Here is a 21918-nt window from a genome sequence, read left to right on the forward strand (position 1 = left end):
GTGCATGATAAAGTGAGTTTACTACTTTCTTCATATGTGCTGTTACTTTAACGGTTATTTGTAAAGTGGATGCGATTTAATGATTGAACAGTATGTATTGGTAAATGCTATAACTGTCACCTTGCCTGTTTGCCTTGAGGCTACAGAAATAATACTGTGTATAACTGCACAGTGCACATGATTTGTTAAAGGCCCTGAACACCCACACAGGTGTTGTGAGTTTATCTGGCTGATTAGCTCTCTTCCCAGGACTGTGGGTGTGTATAGACTGAACGATTGACATCTTACGGAGTCTCCTGTTAGCTTTGTTGCATCTGTTAGGGCAGGACAAATGAACGCTTTATCATTCTTATTTGTAGAAAGGATTTGTGACCTAATTTATTCCCATCTAAGCTCTGGCCCACTGAGCAGAGGTCTAATCAGCCAGAATAACTGAAATCACCTGTGTGGGTGGTCAAAGGCTTTAATTGTAGCTTTTAAGGAAATATAAGTATCCTTGTAACCTGATTTAGAGTGTTCAAATTCTTATGTAATAGTCAAATGAATGTTTCGGTTATGTAGTACTCTACAATTTCAGCAGTGCTAGGCCTACCCCCACCCCCTTGGGTTAGAGTACTCATATGTATTGTTTGTTAGGTACCTAATTGTTAAGTTATGTATTAACTGTATTGTAATTTGTGTAATTTTCTGTTTATCATTTATAGAAAAACCATAAACATCAAGCCTCATCTGCTTTTGCCCTGAACATGTGCAAAGTAAAATAAATGGCTTAAACAGAAAAATCAGTTGTTGTTCCTACATTCTTTCCGATGTACCATGGTGATGCTCAAACTCCTGTGAACCAATCCTAGAGATAGATCATGTTGTGGATATAATGACTAAGTGGGTTAAGGCAAATAAAAGAACAACTAGAACAGTCTGGTAAGTTCAGAATATTGCATCCCTTTACTGTAATGTAACCTAACCAGGAAAAGACAACACGTGTGTGATATTACGATATCCAAAACTTTAGACAATATCTACATATCGATATAATATCGATTTATTGCCCAGCCCTAATAAGTCAATTTATGACAACCACGACCAAAGGGGATATGACACATGGACAGGCGACTGCGACCAAATGACAAGGACCAAGTCCTTGAATAAAATTATAGATTTCTCTGGGGTTGAACATTGTTGGAAACATTTTGGATAATGTAAGTACACAACTCAACAAAATATGTAACACAGGTCTTGTCGTTTTTAGACATTTTAATGCAAAAATTCTACATATATCTTTGTATATAAGTGTAAGAATACAGCAGTTATAAAACGCCCAAAGATTAAAAAAAAAAAATACCGCAGCAGTTAGGCACCTCGCTTAAGAACATTTGAGGTCTTGAGACTGACCAATCCCACAGTAAACAGACTGCAACAATACCGTAATAACGGCACCATGAACCTTCTAGTGTATGTGATTGTGTTAGATATAGCTGAAAGAAGGTTGCAGGCAGGAAATCCATACTGCCGGTTGGGATAAGCTCAGCTCTCTCGGACCAGCATTATCATTCCCGACCTGCCTTTGTCCGGCCACAGACACATTCTTTCTGCACCGATTGGTTCTCTATGTCCATTCCTCTAACAGCATACAATACTGAAACTTTTTTTTAAACCACCAAAACCGGTCTCAACTGCACTTCCCTGTTTAGTTAACTTTTTAACAAGTGTGTGTGTTTTATCCTCTAGTGCATCCTCAAATGCATTTCTGACAACCAAAGAGTAATCGAAAGCGCTGAAAAAGAACAAAACTCTCTAAAGTTACATTCCACAGCCCACTATTTATAATGTTAAGGATGGGAGGGGTGGAAAGAGAGGTGAGAGAAATGAGGACGGACAGAGAAGAGAGGCATGTAATAATAGTTTTAGAGAGAAGAGGGAGAGGTTCCAGGTTGATACTGAGCTGTGAAACCCACAAAGCGGATTCCTCTGCAACAGAGACAGCTTTGTCTCACCAGCCTATATGAGAATAGATGTTACAGTGTCTGTTGGCAGTGAGTTCTGGTTGAAAAAGAGGAATAAACAAAAGTACAAACCAAAGTAGTTCAAAAGAGGAAAAAGTGCAAAGTAAAGGAGAAGGTAAATGCAATGCTCCGACCCCACTGCACTTCAGTTTTCCCTGTCCAGACATGTTGGTTCCCTTGGTGGTAGGGAAAGCCACTCACTGTCCCTACCACATTCCTCTGACCTGGCTACAATGGAGACACAAAAATACTAGGTTATAAGGCTGTAAGAGCAGGATGGAGGTGTACATTTTATTGCCTTCACAAAAAAAAGGGAGAAAGTAGAGGAAATACTGTTGAGTCATGTCTCTAGAGAGTGTGAGATCAGGAGGACAGGAAAGAGAAAATATGGGTTGAACCTGCTGAAAATGAAGCTGTAAGAGTTGGCTGTTGTCTGTTTTATGGTGCCTTTAGGGAACAATTCTGTCCAAGAGCCAGACGACAGAGACAATTAGGCTAAAGGAGGGTCATTTTCTTACTAGCTGTAAGTTCTACTGTGAAACAAAGCAATATCCTTGAAACTCTGCAGCATGTGACTATTAAAGTTAACACTCTGTCATTCCAAAGGACAGCTGTGCTATTCAATCCCTGGAAATAAATTGCCATGTCAGTTAGACAAATGACAAAACATACCTATAATCCAAAAACAATGCAGTGTACATTGCCATATTTTAAACTATATTTACTGCTGTCACTAATGGCTCTGATACACCAACCAGACGGCCAACCGTCGGCAGAAAAGGCAGTCGGACTGATCAGTCTTACCGAGTTGGTCAAAAAAATGCCTCGGAACACACCGAAGCGACGCCGACTTGAGCATACGTTCTGTGCGTGGTCGAGACGTAATGCGTCTCCATAACAGCAATCTGTATTGTCGCCCCAAAAAAATGAAAACCAGCAGCTGATTGGACGAACGCGTCAAGTGGGTCTGGCTGCTCCCGGATTTCAAAACAGACCATTATGGCGGCTCGTTCGGAATACGATCTCATATTTTACAAAAATAGTTAACCAAAACGTGTTACTGAAAACATTTTAAGCGAGAAATAGGCCACGCAGTTGCTGAATATGTCTTCATTTAAAAAAATGTTTGTTGATTTTGAGAGCCGTTGGTCACACTCATCCCGCTCGTCATTTCCGGTAATTTTTCATTGAGTCCGACTGCCCACTGGTCGATTCAACAAGTCAAATCGGCCCAAATGAAGGCCGACGGCTCCTCTGACTGACGACGGCACGGAACACACCAAACAGACTCGGGTCTCTAAACACCATTAAAAGGGCCTCTAAACACCATTTTTTTTTAGCTCTAGTACATTGAACTTAAAAGCTGTGATTTAACATTTTGATGTTGACCCTAGATTAGTGGTTCTATCTGTCTGATACTATCTAAAGGAGATGGGATGGGATATCCATGTGTGTGTAACCCTGTCATAGATCAGCTTTGTGACCCTTAAGCCATCCATCAAAGTTTATTAGCCAATCAGTTTTTTTGCTTCTGCCTGGACAAGTTGAAGCTGGCCTGTTGATGTTTCTTGCTTTAAGTTGACATGACCCTTCCTGGACATACATACACAGACATAAATTAAATAAAGGGGACAATAAATGTTATAAATGGTCCATGACCATTTACACTGGATCTTGTGTTTTTACTAAAAGTTCAAATAATAAAACAGAGTCAGAGCAAACATACAAAGCCCTATGTGTCCGATGTTCAGAGGGAAACTGTCTGCACAGTGGACAGTAAAGTATTTCTCAGGATCCAGGAGTGTTCAGAGCCATCTGGCCCGACAATTCATACACACACAGACTTATACACACAATTTACTCAAATGAAAACCATGCAGAAATATCTAGGTAGAAATACAACATACTTGTGATTAAGAACAACCTTGTTTTTGACACTTTTTTTTTTAGGACTCCAGTCTGAAATTGTTTAATTTTCTTTTTAGCTATTCTGTCACTTTGATATGGAGCCCCTAGGGGGATAAAGAGGGGAGGGGGTTAGTGTACTTCCGGGGCAGTTCGGCACCATGAAAACAACCACAACAATGGAGCGCACACATCCATGGGAGTGGTTCAACAAATTTTATTTAGAGATTGGCCCCAAATATAAAGACATTAAATCAGTGCTTGGCAGTAGGCACAGTTTTTACATAAGTGAGAGACATCTGAAGAGAATACTTAGCCCAAGAGGTACTTTGACCTGGCAGCGTCTGTCGTTTTTCCAACCTACTTTGGAAGAAATCACGCCCAATTCCGTATGACGAAAGCCTTGACTGCTACATTCCAATGGAAACAACACTCACGCGGTTTCCGCGAAATATGACAGCTGCAATAGCTTGGAGAATAGCAATATGGGGCACTGAATCTGATGATGCTCCGTACTTTTGCTATTTTAAATGACTAAACCAGCTAAGACTAAATGTTGGCTAGAGTTAGGGTTGGTAAAGGTTGGTGACTCCAATTCATCAAATAAATCTCTCTCTCTCTCTCTCTATAGAGATATATATATATATATATCGTGTAAAATATGTGTTCTCATTGATTAGCTTTATATTAATCCTTATTTTTTTCCATCTTTTTCCATAACTATTGCACTAGGGGTTTCACAGAATAGTCGAATATTCGACTATCTAAAATACTAGTCAATGTGGCGCATTATTGTCGAATATTTGTTCATCTGTGGTTTTACCATGGTGCAGTAATGTAGTAGTGGCAATGTACAATATATGGTTGTTCCATGTAAATCCTTTGATGCATCAATGAGGCTTTTCATGTAAGAAAGCATTGAACATGTAATGGTAAGGGTGAACTGCTCTTTTAAAAACATGACATGAAATATTTTTGCAGCAGGAATTCCTGAGAGGGTGTGGTTGCTGCTGGGTTGTTTGGGACTGGACAAAAACAGCCCACAAGTTTCCATCCATAATGCCTTTCCACTTTCTTTCTTTTTTTGTCTCTCCCTCTCTCCTTTTGCAGAGGAACGATCTGCCTGTTTTCACTCTCTCCGGGGGGTCGTTTTAAATGAGGCACTGACGTCACAACCAGGAAACCTGAGGTGACCTCTGTCAAATCTTTATTAAAATAACAGGATTGGCACTCGCACAACATCTAATTAAGAGAACTGAACACAGAGTGGGGATTCTCTCTGGTGAAACTATTTCTGAAAACAACAAGGATTGAGAACATATTTTTGCAGCCTAACTCAAAGGCTTTTGGGAGTGTGCTAGAAACAATTTGTTAACATTTGAAAAGTCATAAAAGATGTTTTATTATAGGAAGCCATCTTAACATTTACTGTAGTACCTCAAACTAACATTTACATCACACCATTAATCATCTTAAAAGGACACATCTTCACATACTACACACACACACTAGCCAATGACTCACAGCAGTAACAACATTAACTTTACATCTAAGCTTAATATGTTTGGGTTTAGAGCAAGCTTCAGGTGAACAGTGTCCTCTTGGAGCCTTTATGATAGATGACTGTGCTAAAAGTAGCACCAGCGAGAGCTGGGTGAGCCTATACTGGAGAGAGATGAGTAAGACCAGAGGAATGCTACAATTCATACGGACTACCGTGGTGGACAATATGTTGTACTTACTGGAACCAAGTTAAATCCACGTATTATAATGTTGAAACAAAACCATGAGTCTACAGCCATGCTAGCAGCTCTGTGAGGCTGTACTTTGGCAGAGTGCGTTGCGCTAAATGCTAACACATCTTAGTTTAGTTTGTTACCATGCTAACATTTGGTGCAGTAAGTAGTGCTAAAATCAGCTGAGGCTGATGAGAATGTCATTAGTTTTTTATTAAAGGATCATCAAAGTGATTACAATTTATGTAATCAGACATGCATGTCTGTACCATATGTCATGGCAACCCATTTAATAGTTGTCAAGACATTTCACTCGAAACCACAAAAGTCAACCTCATGGGGAGCGCTAGATATTTCGCACGATAAGTTTGTTTGTTTATTTAGGATCCTCATTAGCTCCTGCATTGCAGGTGCTATTCTTCCTGAGGTCCTTACAACTCACTTGAAAATGTGGCAATGCAATAATAAATACACATAACAACATCATTAACAATAAAAATTAAAATTGTAAGACAAAAACTAAACATACATTATCATTTCATGACAGAACACATAGGACAAGGACAGACACATAGACAGCTCCACCAGCGCAGTCATCGGGCATTCCTTACATTTAGGTTGAACACGTTTTTAAGACAGGTATATCCACATACTATCGTCACATAACATCTCTTTCATCCTCTCTGGACACATAAACTTACATATGTCGTTAAACCTCAACCAATGTTGTTTCTTTGTCTACTCAACTTCTCTACTCAATAGATATGTTTTAACTAAACTTTTAAATCTCCTTTTACTGCTTTCTTGTGTTATTTGTTCAGGTAACACATTCCATTCTTCCATTGCTCTATACATGACCATTCGTTTAACAGTATTTGTCTTTGCTTTTGGTAAAGTTACCTCTTGGCATGTCTAGTCACGTATTTCTAAACTGAAAGTGAAAAACTTAACCTGTTGGTGGCGCTACAGAATCAGCCAAGGGATCACCAAAGTCATAAGGATCTGTCCTATGGGCACCATGGATATCTGTACCAAATTTCATCTTCATCCATCAAATAGTTGTTGAGGTATTTCAGTCTGGACCAAGCTGGTTGACAATAGCAATGCTACCACGAAAAATAGTCCTAAAACAAGAGAACAATACATCTGGCTTTTGCGACAATGCCTCTGCAGTCACTGAATCCTCTACCACTACTGATACAAATCAATTCTTGAACTAGAAGTTATGGCTACAAACACAAACAGCCTGTGTAACACATAAATAAACTCCAATACACTGATGTAAACCGAGTCTGTACGGTTAAAGGTTTCGTAACATTAAATATCTCCTAATGGTTTAATAGTTGACACTTTTCACTCTGTAGATAAAGTCTGTCACCCAAGACTGCACTTGCAGTGTGATCCTCACTGACTAAAAGTGTGATCACATTTCTGTCAGCTCATCTTTCCATATCAGCTGCTTTCATCTGCAGTGTCCCTTCATGGGAACTCGTTGTGCCTGTGTAAAGGTAATTCACTGAACAATAAACAATTACCAGAAAACGTTGATCTCAGAGCTCTGTCCCAACACTGTGAAACGACAAAGAGTAGACAAAGTAGCCTAGTTTGAAAAGAGTTTTGGGTGAGATAAAAAAAAAAAAAAAAAGCTAATCAAAGCGCTGTGGGAACAAGCTGTAGCTGCTCTGTGTCTTTTTAAGGGTAAGCGGGACTGTCATCTTTACATAGAGGACATTCTCTTAATCCAGAACAGTGGAAAAACACACTGAAGAAGGATATGGGGCCCCTACTTCATTATATTAAGTGATCCCTTAAGACCATGAAAAGTCAACAGGGTGGCTGACGACAGTTAGAAGATGGCTGCTGACAATGGTGTAGCAGAGGCACTCTCTTTAAAATAAACACCCGATAAGGTCACTGTCATTAAAATACACTTAGCCATAGTGACAATGCTTTATGATGTAAGACATGACAGACGGCAGGGAACAACAAAGTGAGAGAACAAAGTTAGAGTTCGGAAAAGTGTTTGTTATGTAGTTCAAAACCCCAGACCAACTGAGAAAATTCAAAGAGCAATAAACTACAATAAATAGTTGTTAAGGTGCCCTTCCTGTCTATCTGATCTGAAATGGTGTAACTGTCAAACAAACTTGTCCTTCTTTGATTTTCCTATAGCAAATAGAGCGCTGACTGTTTTGTGGGCTTTTGTTTTCAAAATCTACAAATGTTGGTGTTCCCACTGATGCATAACACATGTATGTATTGTTAAGTCTTGATCGTATTTCTTTCTGGCATTTTTTGAAGATTTCAGTTTGTTGTTTTTTCCATCAGTATGGATTACCATATACAAACTTAATGTATCCATAAGAAACAATGCATGTTGGATGCAGTGGCTGCTACTATTTTTGGCTGTGCATGCAGGCTGGTGGGTCATATTTTAGGTCATATATTATTTGCAACCATTTTTGTCTCAAAAATACACATCTGGATTGTTTTCTAAGTCAAATCATCTCTAAATAAAACACTTGCTGCGCTACCAGTGTATCTACAATGGTTTGTTTGGGTGTTCGATGTGCGCTATTTTATTTTGTATTGCTACTATTTAGCATCAATGTCTTAACCTTACTTTATTTCAAAATCAGACAAGGAAAAATCTTAAATCCCTGAAGGTGGAATGTGGTGAGAACACCTAAATTGAATAAAATCATGAGTGCAACCAGAATGGAACCACCCATAGGAAACGCTTTCAGATGAAATGCAATGGTTAATTTCCTCAAACTATTCTTGGAAAAACGTTTTTAGAGCAAACAATAGACCAAATGCACATTTTGTTTTGAATGGGATATGTACTATGAAGATGCACTTGACTTAATGTGTCCACCAGTCAAGTGTTGGAAAACACACTAAAACAGATGATCCCAGAACAGATTTTAGTAAATAATACATTGCATGCTGTTCTGCATAGGTGGTTCTCCGCCAAAGTCCAATTTTGAGCCAAGAAATACTGTGTTGCCAGCCCGAAATGGCAAAAAAGGTTTTACAAGTTAATGTCCAGCATATGGTCTATCTCAGTGGGACATTCAGTCCTCAACCACAATGCCCCCTTAAATATGTGGTTCCCCCTTCTCTTACTCTACACACACACACACACACACACACACACACACACACAACACACTGCTGAACTCTCCATCCTCTACGAGGAAATGATAGAAAGAGATGAAACAATGATGATTTTTATAGCAGGCAAATAAGGGAGAGTCTCAAGTCTCTCTCTAGATCCCAGTGGCTGTGTGGGTGTGCATTAGCACAACAGGGTTGAACAGTGTGTTGAAACAGTTAATCCCTGGACATAACTTTATGTAAATTACCATCTCTCTCCCAAAAGCCTAGGCTTGCCAAAACACAGTCACAGTGGTCAACAAGGGGGAATTAGATAAACATTACATATTTTCTTTAGCACAAGGGATGACAGTTTTTCATGGAAACACGGAATCAGAATCTCAAAGGAATTACCGTCATTATTTTATAGGGTGTTAACTGCATATAAAGGTTTATTTAGTTAAAAGGGTCATGCAAGTACTCTAAAGTTGGATTTACAGTAAATTAATCTTAGATAGACAAGACAGACAAAGGTGTGCAGTTATCCAGCGCATTAAGGTAATGTCTGTCATCTAGTCTTGTTAAAATACAAGTGCTTTAATCTTGTATTTATAGTTTAATCATGACTATTTAATTAATTTCTGCATTCATAGAAAAGCCTACAGAAAGAATGGGTTGAGAGGTTGAAACTAAACTGGCTGTTCCAAGTTAAAAACTCAACATTTCCCTTTAAGTTAACCTTAGGATGACTTGAGGTAAAATGAAACTGTGAGGCCATCTTGTGGCATTTGACTGTAATATGTGTCCCTATTTATTAAAGGTGCCCTGCCACACAAAACCGTTTTTTTCTTGTATTTTTTTTTTAAATATGTTAGGTCCATATGTGTTTGTGTTATGTGGTGAATGTGAAAATGAACTGCTACCTCCTCTGTCAGCTCTAGCCACTGAAAAGAAATAAGCGGAGAAATCAGGCCAATTACAAAAGCTGGTCAGTCTGACGTGGTGTTGCCTGAGCTCATTACTATTCATCAGTGGTGGAATGTAACAAAGTACAAATACTTTGTTACTGTACTTAAGTACATTTTTCACGTATCTGTACTTTACTTAAGTAGAATCATTAATGCATACTTTTGACTTTTACTTCGTTACATTTTGCAGCAATTATCTATACTTTCTACTCCACTACATTTCTACAACGTTCCGTTAGACTTTCGTTACATTCTCTGATAAGTTTTTCTCCCTGACGTCTTCCTGACCGTCACACGTTTGCAGCCCTCAGCAGCCGCCGTCCAGCTCCTGGTGCCGCTCGCGATATTACGAATCCCACTATGGCCACGCCAAGACCCGCCCTTCAATAGCATTTATTAGCCAGGCGCGTACCGCTCCCGCTACTACTGCTGCTCCTGTTACTGCTGTTGCTCCCGATACTCTGCTTGGTCATATGTGAAGCATCCGTTCACATAGGGTTAATATACAACCTGTATATATTTATCTTAAAAACACTCCCGGTCCTCCTCAGCTGTGAAGCCACGTAGCCTAGTTGTTGTCCAAGCCCGTGTGTTCTTGCTAGATAACTGTGTGCAGCGTTCACTGTCCCGTGGGAAATAATGCATAGTCGAGCTTCATGCAGATCACCCTGATAGATAACCAGAATTGTAAGTCAGAATGTAAACTGGGCCACAGATGGTAAGCACAATTACATTAACCTAAAACTAACTTCATTAAAAGGCCACGGCCCATACTGTTTTTTAAATGTATTATTATATAGACATTAAGAGAATAAATCGTTTTGCAAGTATTTTACTTTTAATACTTAAAGTACATTTAAAATCAGGTAATTTTTACTTTTACTTAAGTAGGGTTGTCATCATTGTACTTCTACTTTTTCTTAAGTAGGGTTGTCATCGTTGTACTTCTACTTTTACTAAAGTAAATATGTCTGGTTATTTGTACTTTTACTTAAGTACTGAGATTCAGTACTTCCTCCACCACTGCTATTCATGAGCTTGCCCAGTTGTGCTGGGTAAAGGATGCTGATAGCCAGGTTCTCATTGGCTAGCTGTTAGCCAATCAGAGTCAAGCAGCTTAGCTTGTTGAATATTAATGAGAACTGGCAAAAATTGAGCTGAGTCTTCCTGCAGGCTTTCTATACCATGCTAGAATGGCTTGAAACAAGGTAACCAAGGCATTTTTTCCACAAAAAAATGTTACAGAGTCCATGGTAGAACTTTAGACACTACCACAAAGTAATGAAATACGTGTGGCAGGGCACATTTAAGAAATATTCAAAAAGTTTTTAATGAAAGGTATGAAATATGAAAATTAAGGCAAAAACTTGCCTAAAAAGGTCTGTTTTGGGAGTAAAAAAATATAATTTCTCTTAGCATTTCATCATCTCCTCCTTTATCCCTTGAACATTATTCCTTTCTTCTACAGCTGCCACATCTTTTCATGTCTTTGACAGTCCTGTCTCATCCTCTCTGCCCTCTCCTCAGCCCTACAGAAGACCACCTGTGGTCCATTGTTGGGGTCACAAGTTTAGGCGAAAACCAATCCTCCCGTGGGAAGCGGACAGTAAAGTGAGGGGGGCTATTTAAAGACTTGATAATGAGGGTGGAATCCTGGAGCCATGTTCTCTTTCATCATTAACACACACACACACACACACACACACACACACACACACACACACACACACACACACACACACACACACACACACACACACACACACACACACACACACACACACACACGCCTCTCAACAGCCATAATAAATGCATCCAGCTGTAACTCCACCAGTCACTCCGGCATTATAGAGGAGGTAAAACTAAGAGATGTCTGTGTGTTGCAAGTTCTGCTGATGCAAAAAGTAATGACCTTACTAAACCTTTCTTATAACTAATGAAACATTTACCCAGGTATTTAGTTGATTGTGCTTTCTATTGCAGTTACACCTTTAATTTAATCTGAAACTGTGACAAATTACTCCTTGTACATCAACAATGTCACACATGACTTGAGTCATGAAAATGCAAGTTTTTGGACAATAAAAACACTTTTCAGAGAGGTTGTTGTGAGGTACTTTCATATCTTCCAACAAATATAAAATTAGACAAACAGGTTATAAACGACATATGGCTACCAGGTGTTAAGTATAATTCTTAAAGGGCCATTTTGGCAAATCCTTTATGCCTCTCGGGTTGATACTGCTGGCTGTGGCTCCTCTTTCGCCCAGCCCAGTGTTTATTAATAAACCTAAACAGAACTGAGGTAGTCATGGTCACACATAGCAGCACACTGACTGAGAGAGAGAGGAGGCTGGGTCAACTGCCCCCCCCCTTCATTTGCACACACTGCTCCCGCTCACTCTTTGCCGCTCACTTTGCTTTGTCGTTTGAACCGCAACTGATTTCTAATGAATTCATCCTGAGGATACTGCATAAGGGTAAAAGAAACAAGCATACACACAGACGTAAGTACTATTATATTTCATGTTTACATATGATGGTTTGTGTAATGGATGTTGTTCAAATTTGAATGAAAGTCCCTGAAGGAAATCCAAAAACTAACAATTCCTGCTGCTCCCAACTTCCAAATAACTAACTCCGAACTAATTTAGTAGTTAAAAAAACGAAAAGCGTATCTCACACACACACACGCACACACACACACACACGCACACGCACACACACGCACACACTGTATATAAAAGACTAAAACTAAGTGTTTAGAACGCTCTCAGATGTAGGCCAGTACTGTATTTGGGTATTGGAGGTCTAAAGGAATGTGTCTTGTGCCCATGCCTGGCCTGCAGCAAGACAGCTGGTGACTATCATGTCTTCCCCAGGGCTTTAGTCAGCCATGCATAGCACAACACTGTCCAGTCTTGTAGATTTTAGTACTCATATTATTCGTATGATTTGACCTTGTTTAATACAAATGTTAAAGATGCATTTCGAGCAGGTTTTGGACAGGAGACAGCAGGTATTGTCTTCAATGCCCTTTCTACATTACTAATCTCTGCCGATAACAGTATTGGGTCAATTTGATAAATTTACACTCTGGGAGTCTCTGGCCAGTATTGGCAAACACCTCAAAGGGTGAAATTACAGCTACGTTACTCACCAGGGGAGAATGCATCATGCCCATCCATTAGCACAATGACATGTTATGATAATATGCTCTCTAATGTAATCTATGTAATGCCACTCGTTGGAGCTTCAGACGAAAGCCCTTTGTACATGTTTATATAAGTAGTGTTGCAGTTTTCATGTGAATGCTTGTTTGAGGTGTGTGTATGATCATTGCCAAGCAGTCAGTTGGTCCCTGGGGCGTGTAGGCTTGCAGGACAGCTGCTGGTAGCATACCATCTGCTAAAACTGCCCCCTTGCCCACCTCCACATGTCTACATGTGCTAATGACATCGGCATAACTTACACAGACGTCTGGCCAAAATATTAACCCAACTCCACTGCTGGCATGTCATCAGTGCAGGCCAGGCCTTGTATTTGTGACATGCAAGACGACTGCCAACAAATACAGCTATCATGCTAATATGCATTAGCTAGGTTGTCTAACATATTCATGTGCTTTTGTCAAGGGATGAGACGGTTGTAAAGGAGACTTCTACATCGGAAGTGGCTACAAGAACTAGGCTAAACCAATGGAGGACGATAACATTTCACCTACTGGGTTCGAGCCTCTCTTCATTAAGGAAGAGGATGCGGATCCAGACAGAACCTTAATGGAACAAAGTGAATGCAACATGGCACAATCTGGACTCACTTTCACAGGAACACAGCTGAATCCATCAGCTTTAATTAAGCCATACTTACAGGAGATGGATAACTTGCTGACAAGCTGTGAGGAGCTCAGTGGCATCCCCTTTGGTTCTCACTTCTCAGCAACTTACAATGAAACAAGCCTGACTGAATCAACTCATAGCCACAGCAAAGAGGAAGACGCAATGGAGAGCTGTGGAGAAACAAGTATTTCTCCCCAAGCATATCTTTCCACAAGCTACATTGACGTACATATGGATGGGGCTGGAACAGAAAACCAGCCAACACAAGCCCAGTCTCAAGACTTGGGCCCCATCATTACCAGGTGTGGAGTCAGCACAGAAGCTTCTCGTCAAAACACAATGCCCCTCACTTCAGCGGGAAACAAACTGAGTGACACCATGGTGGAGTATGAGGGTCAACTGTTGGGGATGTTGGCCATGCTGGAGAGCTGTATGGAAGAATCTGGGATGGACTTTGAGCCCCAAGGCTGGCCTACAGATGCAAGCCAAGAATATGTACACATCAGTAAGACACCTCATCCTTATAGGGGTACAACACTGGTGCCCGTACAGCAAGGAAGGCCAATGAAGTTGGAGACCCAGCCGATGCAATTAGAATCCTGGGCTGGTCAACATGCAAGAGGAGAGGAAGTTCCCAAGGAAAGCAGAAATAAGGAAACACTGAGTTCACCAACAAATGGAAGCCAGCAGAATCCTGTGCTAAGCCTTGACAACGTGGGTGGCTTCTCAATGGAAACACTGGAATCGCAAGACCAGGTGGGTCTTGATTCTGAGGTCAGGTTTACAGGGCCATCAATGCCATTATATAGTACAGAAAATGATCCGATGTACTGTGAGGCGACAAAGACAAGATATACGTCTACTAATGAAGGTGCAAACACGAAGGATGACGTAACTAAGATTGAAATAGACAACACTGAATTGCCAGCTGAAGAGAGACAGGAGCTCAAGATGGAAACCATCGATCTGGGATCTTGCATGAATGAACTAGGCGCTCTAGGTTCTCATATGGAGGAGTGCATAGAGGAGGTAAGTCGGTTAGAAAAGAGGAGGAAGGAACTGCTGAAGGAGGTGCTGGAGTTGAGAGGGAATAAAGACAGAGAGGAGGCAGAGGGGAGCGATGAAGAGGAGACAGAAGAGCAAATTGATAGAAAAGTGGCAGAGCTGATGTGCGCACTGAAGAGGGAGGAAGAGGGGAGACGAGAGGAGAGGAAGAAAGAGATTCAGAGCCTTAGGGAGGAGAGAGCAGAGGAGGAGAGGAAGCTGTGGAAGGTAAACCTGGAGAGACAGGGCCTGCATGAGGAGCTTAGAAAGCTGAAGAGGAGGCTGTTCGCCACGGCTAGGGACTGTGCTTACAGCCAGGCCGCCCTGAACACCCAGCGCAGAGAGGTGGAGTTCCTAAAGAGAGAAGAGGTAAGGAACTCCTCAAGAAAAATCTTCATCTGTGCATCCCATTTCAGAGGAAGACCTCAAAGTAAACATCTCTTTCTTCCCATCTTCCAGGAGAAGCTGCAGTCGCTGGTGCTCCAGCTGACAGAAGAGGGCTCCCAGCTCAGGGTGGCTCAACAACAACAGGTCTTAGACCTACAAGCAGAGCTTCATTCCCAGCACGCCAGTCAGACCTCCAACACCCAGGACGAGCTGACCCAGTGCAGGAGGCACTCCTGTGGGGACATTCAGCAGTATCTGCAGGGTGGGCTGAAAGCACTGGAGGACAGGTGCTGACACTGTCTAGTACTGGTTTTCCCTGACTAAAAGTCAAGTTTAAAAAAAAGTTTTAATGTGGTCACCATAATTATTCTTACTTCTTATTTTTACACTACATGGGCCTTTAGTGTCTAATTAAATTGTTCTTTTCATTAAATTAAATTCTCAAACTTCAAATGGTTGTCTTGGCCAGGTATGAACCCATTTTGGTCACATTGCTGAAGAGAAGGGAGGCAACAGCCGGAGCACTGGTGAAAGTCAAAGAGCAGGCCAAGGAGCTGAAGGCCCAACTGAGACCCCTAAAGGAAGAGATCCAAAAGCTGAATCTCCAGAGGGCTTGCTTGGAGGAGAAAGTCAAACTAATTTGTCTACAGAGGAGAGAGGATGTGGGGCAGTACAAGGTACGCAACACGGCAGGGGTGAGGGGTGGGTGTAAAATGGGCAAGGAAGATGGAAAGAAAGACAGAAAATGAACTGTGTATCAGACAAAGGCAGGGTCATCTGATACATAAAGCTATGCCATTCTTACAGGAGACAGTGTACTGTCTAGAGGACAGAAGCAGAGAGCTGAAGACAGAGTTAAAGATCCAGAAGAGAAAAACCAAAGAGATAGAGGACCTGAGAGACAGCCTAACCGAGCAACTACTCATTTTCAGGTAAGATTTGTTCATCTATACTTTATTTTTAAATATATATTTTTTGTGAAAAACCTCTAATTAAAGCATTTTTCTTACAGGGCTGCCATTAAGGACCATAACAACTGTGGCAATCAGGAGAAAACATGATTGTATGTTGTTTAATTAAAAAAACTGAGTTCTGTGAGTTAATAACCAACTGACCGTTTTATCTGCAACATAGTGAACTCCCACGTTTCAATTAATGCACTTTACACACATTAAGAGTCATGCTGTTGTTAAAATAAACAACTAAAATTGACTTGTTTTTTTTAACTAGACTGCCGCTTGTAGAAAGGTTTTTGTTATGAATAAAGGCTTTGTGTTCATTGTAATCCAAGTACGACTGATGAGTTAATGTCTCTGCATGAAGAGCTGAGAGGGGTTCATGTACTTATAAGGGCAACACAGCTGAAGAACTAAAGTGGGACAGAGTAATAGGGTGAGAGTTAAGTTCGGCAGGCAGGAGAGCACCAAGACGTGACGCCAGACACATAAAAGGTCCAAGCAAAGTGTCACGAGTTATAACCGACTTTCACTAAAAGGGTGATTTAGGGTTGTTTACTTCCAAGGCACCAATCCTATTCATACAATTTGTAAGTGACACATTCATATTGAGAAACATTGACCCAGCAGACTCATAGACCAATGAAACACATTTTTATTAAGAATGCACTCACTGTACAAATACAAAATATTGACCATAGAAAAAGTTCAACCACTAATCTATATCACAACAACATTTAAATGATTAATGTATGACTAAGGTAAGGGGAGGTGGGACCACAAATGGACATTTCAAACTGATTTTATTTATTGTAAATTCATTCAGAAGAAGCTGGTGCGAAAATCAGCGTCCAGGACAATTAGGTGTTGACCCGACTGAAGCAGGGAAAATATGAGATATTTTTTAGGACCATAAGCTAGCCTGCAAACAACCTCAATCAAAGTCAGAGCAACTTGTCACTATGTTAGGCATCTTGTCAAAAAGCTGAACTACATTTTGCTTTTTATCCAACATGTGCAGAGGGAGGCTTGTTGTGGGCTTACAGTAAGATCACCATCTTAGGTTCTAGAAAACATTCTTTTTATTATTGAAAAAGTATTTGCTAAAACATTTCAGTGTTCAAGGGAGAGCCAATTTGATTACAAAAATATATCTTTTATACTCAGTGCGAAAAACAAAAAGATTGAGAGATTCTTCCGGAAATAAGTTACTCAGTTTTAAAGAGTTCTTCACTGCGAGTATTCAAAAAGAGATCACATGATTATTTCTCTTTCTTGTATTTACAGTGATTTACAGCATCGTTGTCCCACGGTAGAGAGAGGAAGATGGGGAAAAAGTAGCTGCATGGAAGTACAGAGGTGGCAGTTTGGCAGTTTGTGATGAGGTTGTAGGTTAAGACACAGCACGCGGAAGAGTTACGCTGTGGCTTCAGGGTCTGTCGAACCCTCTGGATCTTCATCGTTGTAGATGTTCTCAGCCTAAAAAGAGAAGCAGTGTGTCATTCATTCCGCCACATACCGTCAGGTTGTTAAGATGTATTCACAAGCCAGTGGCATTTTATTTTAGTATAGGACAACCAGAAAAAGATCAACTGTGGGGCTTTCAAAGAGCCACATTTTAGGAATTTTAAGAAAATACTACTACATGCCTAACTGCTAGCTTTTCTGATATCTATCACAGTACAGTGTTGGATGTTTTAGTATAAAAAAGTATTACAAACTGAAGGAAGTAAACACACAACTGGGTTAATGCACTTACCATTCCTTCATCTCTGTCTCCTCACTTTGCCCTCACTGAATCACTCCAAACGATATATCAAAAATCAATCTTGACTGAGATTTTCTCTTTGCAGTCGCTAGCTGAAATGCGTAGGAACTTCCCATCACACGACTTTCCCCTGAAAATTCACTGTCGCCTGCTTTGATCCACATGTAGTAGTTTTGGTACGAGACATGGGATCCTGGGAGCAGTCTGTCACCTAAACGTGTTGCTTCAAAATTCATTATATTCTATAGTCTTTGAGGGAAAACGCTTCGCCCTTACAAGGAATCGTGCTCTCTGCCCGTCCGTAGTAAAAATGCGTTAATAAAATGTGGTCTCAGCCGACTTACCATTTGCCAGACTTGCATAATGTTGTCTTCGGACACCGAGCAGATGACCCAGGGCTCGTTGGGGTTCCAGGAGAAGTCAGAGATCTTGGCTGTGTGGCCTCCATGGATAAACTAGTAGATGGAAGAAAAAGCCATCATTTTCATCATTACGATACAGTGCTGATGTTACAAATGATAGAGAATCTCAACTTCCAAAGTTCAGCAGGCTTCAATGAGACTCACCAGTAGCTCGGGTGGGCCATCCTCTGCATCTTCTGGTGACTGCTCTTCTCCGATTTTACTACACACACACAAAAAACGGCCAGAGTTAAACTTGGTACCAAACAATGTTACAGTATGACTAACCCCACGACTACGTTGGGGAGACGTTCTGTTCACAGGCCTGTGAACATGACCACGATGGCTAGAATGGTAGGGGAACATCTCTGACAACCGCTATGGAGCTGCAATGCGACACGGCCAAATTCAAAAAAAGACATTTGGAAGTAAGATGTCAAGTTGTTTACCTGAGGTCCCAGACGTTGAGGCGACGGTCTGTTCCGCTGGACGCCAGTATGGTCTCATTATGAGGTGACCACTGAACCTGGGACAGCCAGACACAGAACTCAAATTAAATTACCTTGAATGGCAAATGCAGACGTACACTACTGAAACTCTAACTAAAGATTATTTCAGGAACATGTATCTCAGCGTACATGTGTTTGCTTGGTCGATAAGTTAGATTTATGACAACGTTTTGACTCATATATTACACATTTCTCCAAGCAACAGGAAACCGTTTTGATCACAACTTTCAAATTGCATCATTGTGATCCAAAATCATCCATTGCCTTTTAACTGACTATACAGATTTAAACACAAGACATCCTGCTATCCTTATTTCAATTAAGATGCCATGAGGAATAAATATCCTACCTGGAAGATCTCATCCTTGTGCGACTCGAAGGAATGCAGCTTCAGTTTCAAGTTTCTCAAGTCCCAAAGAGCTACAGTCTGTGAACGGGAGGGAGAAATTACAAACACCTGCCAGATTTTCTTTATCTCTGCGTTTTCTAACACTGCAGTTACATAACAGCAACAATACAACCAGTATTCATTAAGTCAAAGCGTTATTAAAATGCACATGCTATCACCGAGTTGAACCCCATGCTGTAAATTAAACTAAATGATGACAATTAAGATGTGGTGGAGCATTACATTACCTTGTCTGCGGAGCCAGAGGCCAGGATGAACTCGCTGTAAGGGTTGAATGATAAACAGTTGACCTCTGCTGTGTGGGCGTCCACTGCATGGCTGGGTTTGGAGGTGTTGTTCGAACGAGTGTCCCAACTGAGGTGAAAAATGAAAAAACACTCATGGACTGTGAAGATGCAGGATCACACAACCTTTCAGGTGAACCGTTTCATCCGTCTTATTCATGTCATATTTGACTTAATATCAAGCTTCTTACATCATGAGCTTCTGGTCATCTGCTACAGATCCAAAGAGAGACTCGTGAAGCAAGTGCCAGGAGACGTCTTCCACCACGGCAGTGTGGCCGGTGAAAATCGTCTTCGCCTCTACTATCTTCCCCTCCTTTGGCACAGCACTTATGTCCCACAAACAGATTGTCTACAGATTAGAAAAGATGAGATATTAAAACCCATTTGGTGACCCCTAATACAGCTGGCTTTTCTCTTACATGGTCATCTGACGCACTAAGGAGAGAGCCGGACAGATTTGGATTCCAGGAGAGACCATAGCCTTCTTTCTGATGGCCTCTGAGACGCAGATCAGGGTGACACTCTCCAGAGGCATCTGTGGACAATACAAAATAAATGCACATCGTGTATTTCTTTGACAGCATTAACGAAAGCAGATACGCGGTAATGACGATGTGTTAAACAAAATACTTTTCGGTTAGTCAAACGGTACCAATTAGCCCACTTTACTTTCAAAGCAACTTTCCACCTTTAGCAGTGCCTTGTGCTGTGTGCAAGCCATGTACCTGGCTTGGAAGGGTGCTTGGTGTAGTCAAACACCAGCACTTCTGAAGTGGGGGTCTTGGTGGCGATGATGCAGGGGTTCTGGGGCATGTAGCGAGCACGGTTCACTTCTCCTTCATGGTTGATCTTGATTTCGATCTCGATCTTGCCGCTTACTGAGCCAAAGCCTCCAAACTCTGCAAGGAAATACAAGGACATTATGTTTACAGACATTATGTTTATATGAAGTTAATACATTATTTTCTGCCAAAGGGAAATTTATTCTGGAACAGTATTTTTAAAAAGGTATAAAGAATATAACTGTACATGTCTGTACATGTCAGTCAGACAAGAAAAGTCTGCCTGTCTGAACATTCACACTTATTTAGCATGTGACTATACAGGTCTCCCACCTCCTTTTTCACTGTCATAATGTGAGGCTTCAAACTGGGCGTCATCGTTAGGTAGCTGAACGCTGGCAATGACCAGGTGATTTTGCTCATCAGACGTGTGGGTGCCCAACACCAGCCGGTGCACACTGTAATCCTTCCCCTCTGGCCTGGTAAGGGGGAAAAAATAATGTCATTCACACTTATTAAAAGAGTACATGTTGGTATGTGTGAGAATTACTACTGGACCAATGTGTAAAAGCATGTACCTGGAGACATCAGGCAGCCACTGGGCAGTGAGGCTGGGCCACTCTAAAGCATGGGTCATAACCAGGTCATAGAGGAATGGAGTGTTTTTCTTCCAGATCTTGTACTCCTCATTTATCACCCTCTCCTCGACCGCATCGTCAAATGCTCCTGCTGAGAGAAGAAACAGGAAATTGTTGTGAGACAATCAATCACCTAACTTGAAAGATGCGTCTATAGCTTTCACTGACTGAGGGTGCCAGTTTATTAGGGAAACTGCCAGTGTAACGTTATCTCAGACAATGCATTAATGAGAGTTAATGTTATGGCACTTAATCAACAGCTGTTTAAGGTTGTCTTTGCTCAAGGCCTGAGCAGTGATCACTATGTAGCAGTATGGGAGTATGTTTTCAGAAACATATCACCGTTAACGTTAGCTAGCTTACCAGGCTATCATGATTATGCTCTTGCTAGTGTAAACATAACGTAACGTTATTATAACCACTGGGTCGCGCTACGGCCTCACTTGCAACTAGGGTATATAGTAGACAATGTAAACTGGTTTGAAAACAAGAACTGCACACTGAAATGGAGATTGTTACATCTTAAAAATGCTACCTGCTTTTGTTATGACTGATTACGGTCAGCCCCGGCAGCTAGCTAACGTTAGCTGCTACCTAAGCTAGCCAAGTAGCTAACGCTAGCTAAGAGATGTCGGATAAAAACTGACCACAACAAAACCCTTCGCCTTAACTTACCTTCTTTGTCTGCCATTGCAGGTATATTGAGTAGCTGACAGCCCACTATACAGATACTTTGGGACAATTGAGATTAGGAGCCAAAAAGCCTTGTCTCAGGTCCACCTCTGGTGTGCCAGCAGATCCCCGGTGCGTAAAGGCACAGAAAACGACGCTAAGCTAACAGCTAACGTGAAGCAGCCGATTGTGAGAGACGTGGTGGGTGCATTCGCGCGCTCTGTCCAAGCGGGAGGGCCGTCCTTCCACAAATCCAATGCTCGTGCTGACCAGCAGAGGGCAGCAGGAGGCCGTCATCTAGTGCATAGGCCGTGTGATGTTGCTTTCAAGTGCCTAAATCAGACATTGGGACCATAGCTAGCTACCCATTTATCTATGGACCATACCGTACTACTCTTAATACATCTGTTGTTCTTGTTTATAGTAGCATTACTACTACTTTGAGAGCAACAAAAATTGCCCATATCCTTTTTATTTACATTTTTTATTAACAGTTTTTTGAATGTATATTTACT

General features: G+C 41.1%; 2 protein-coding genes across 5 annotated transcripts; one reads left to right on the plus strand and one right to left on the minus strand.

Annotated features, from left to right (window-relative positions):
- Positions 1-1327: 1327 nt before the first annotated feature.
- Positions 1328-21669, minus strand: rbbp4 (retinoblastoma binding protein 4). Of its 4 annotated transcripts, none has more exons than XM_039819420.1 (12): positions 21407-21669; positions 20672-20819; positions 20427-20572; positions 20037-20210; positions 19731-19846; positions 19500-19660; positions 19252-19378; positions 18965-19042; positions 18556-18632; positions 18272-18329; positions 18050-18160; positions 1328-2231 (listed from the first exon to the last, which is right to left on the minus strand). In XM_039819420.1, the coding sequence occupies exons 1-12, from the start codon at positions 21420-21422 to the stop codon at positions 2085-2087; spliced, it is 1359 nt and encodes a 452-aa protein (XP_039675354.1). In that variant the 5' UTR covers positions 21423-21669; the 3' UTR covers positions 1328-2084. The 4 variants fall into 4 exon arrangements, with proteins under 4 accessions (XP_039675354.1, XP_039675353.1, XP_039675356.1 ...); XM_039819419.1 differs by having other exon boundaries at positions 1330-2231; positions 20672-20822; positions 21407-21667; XM_039819422.1 differs by lacking the exon at positions 1328-2231 and adding an exon at positions 16724-17416 and having other exon boundaries at positions 21407-21663.
- Positions 11872-16079, plus strand: sync (syncoilin, intermediate filament protein). Its single transcript, XM_039819418.1, has 6 exons — positions 11872-12218; positions 13347-14963; positions 15054-15268; positions 15451-15658; positions 15789-15913; positions 15994-16079. Exons 2-6 carry the CDS (start codon positions 13410-13412, stop codon positions 16040-16042), a joined length of 2151 nt encoding a protein of 716 aa, XP_039675352.1. The 5' UTR covers positions 11872-12218; positions 13347-13409; the 3' UTR covers positions 16043-16079.
- Positions 21670-21918: the final 249 nt, after the last annotated feature.

This window comes from Perca fluviatilis, chromosome 13 (assembly GCF_010015445.1).
Source record: "Perca fluviatilis chromosome 13, GENO_Pfluv_1.0, whole genome shotgun sequence".
Classification (NCBI taxonomy): domain Eukaryota; kingdom Metazoa; phylum Chordata; class Actinopteri; order Perciformes; family Percidae; genus Perca; species Perca fluviatilis.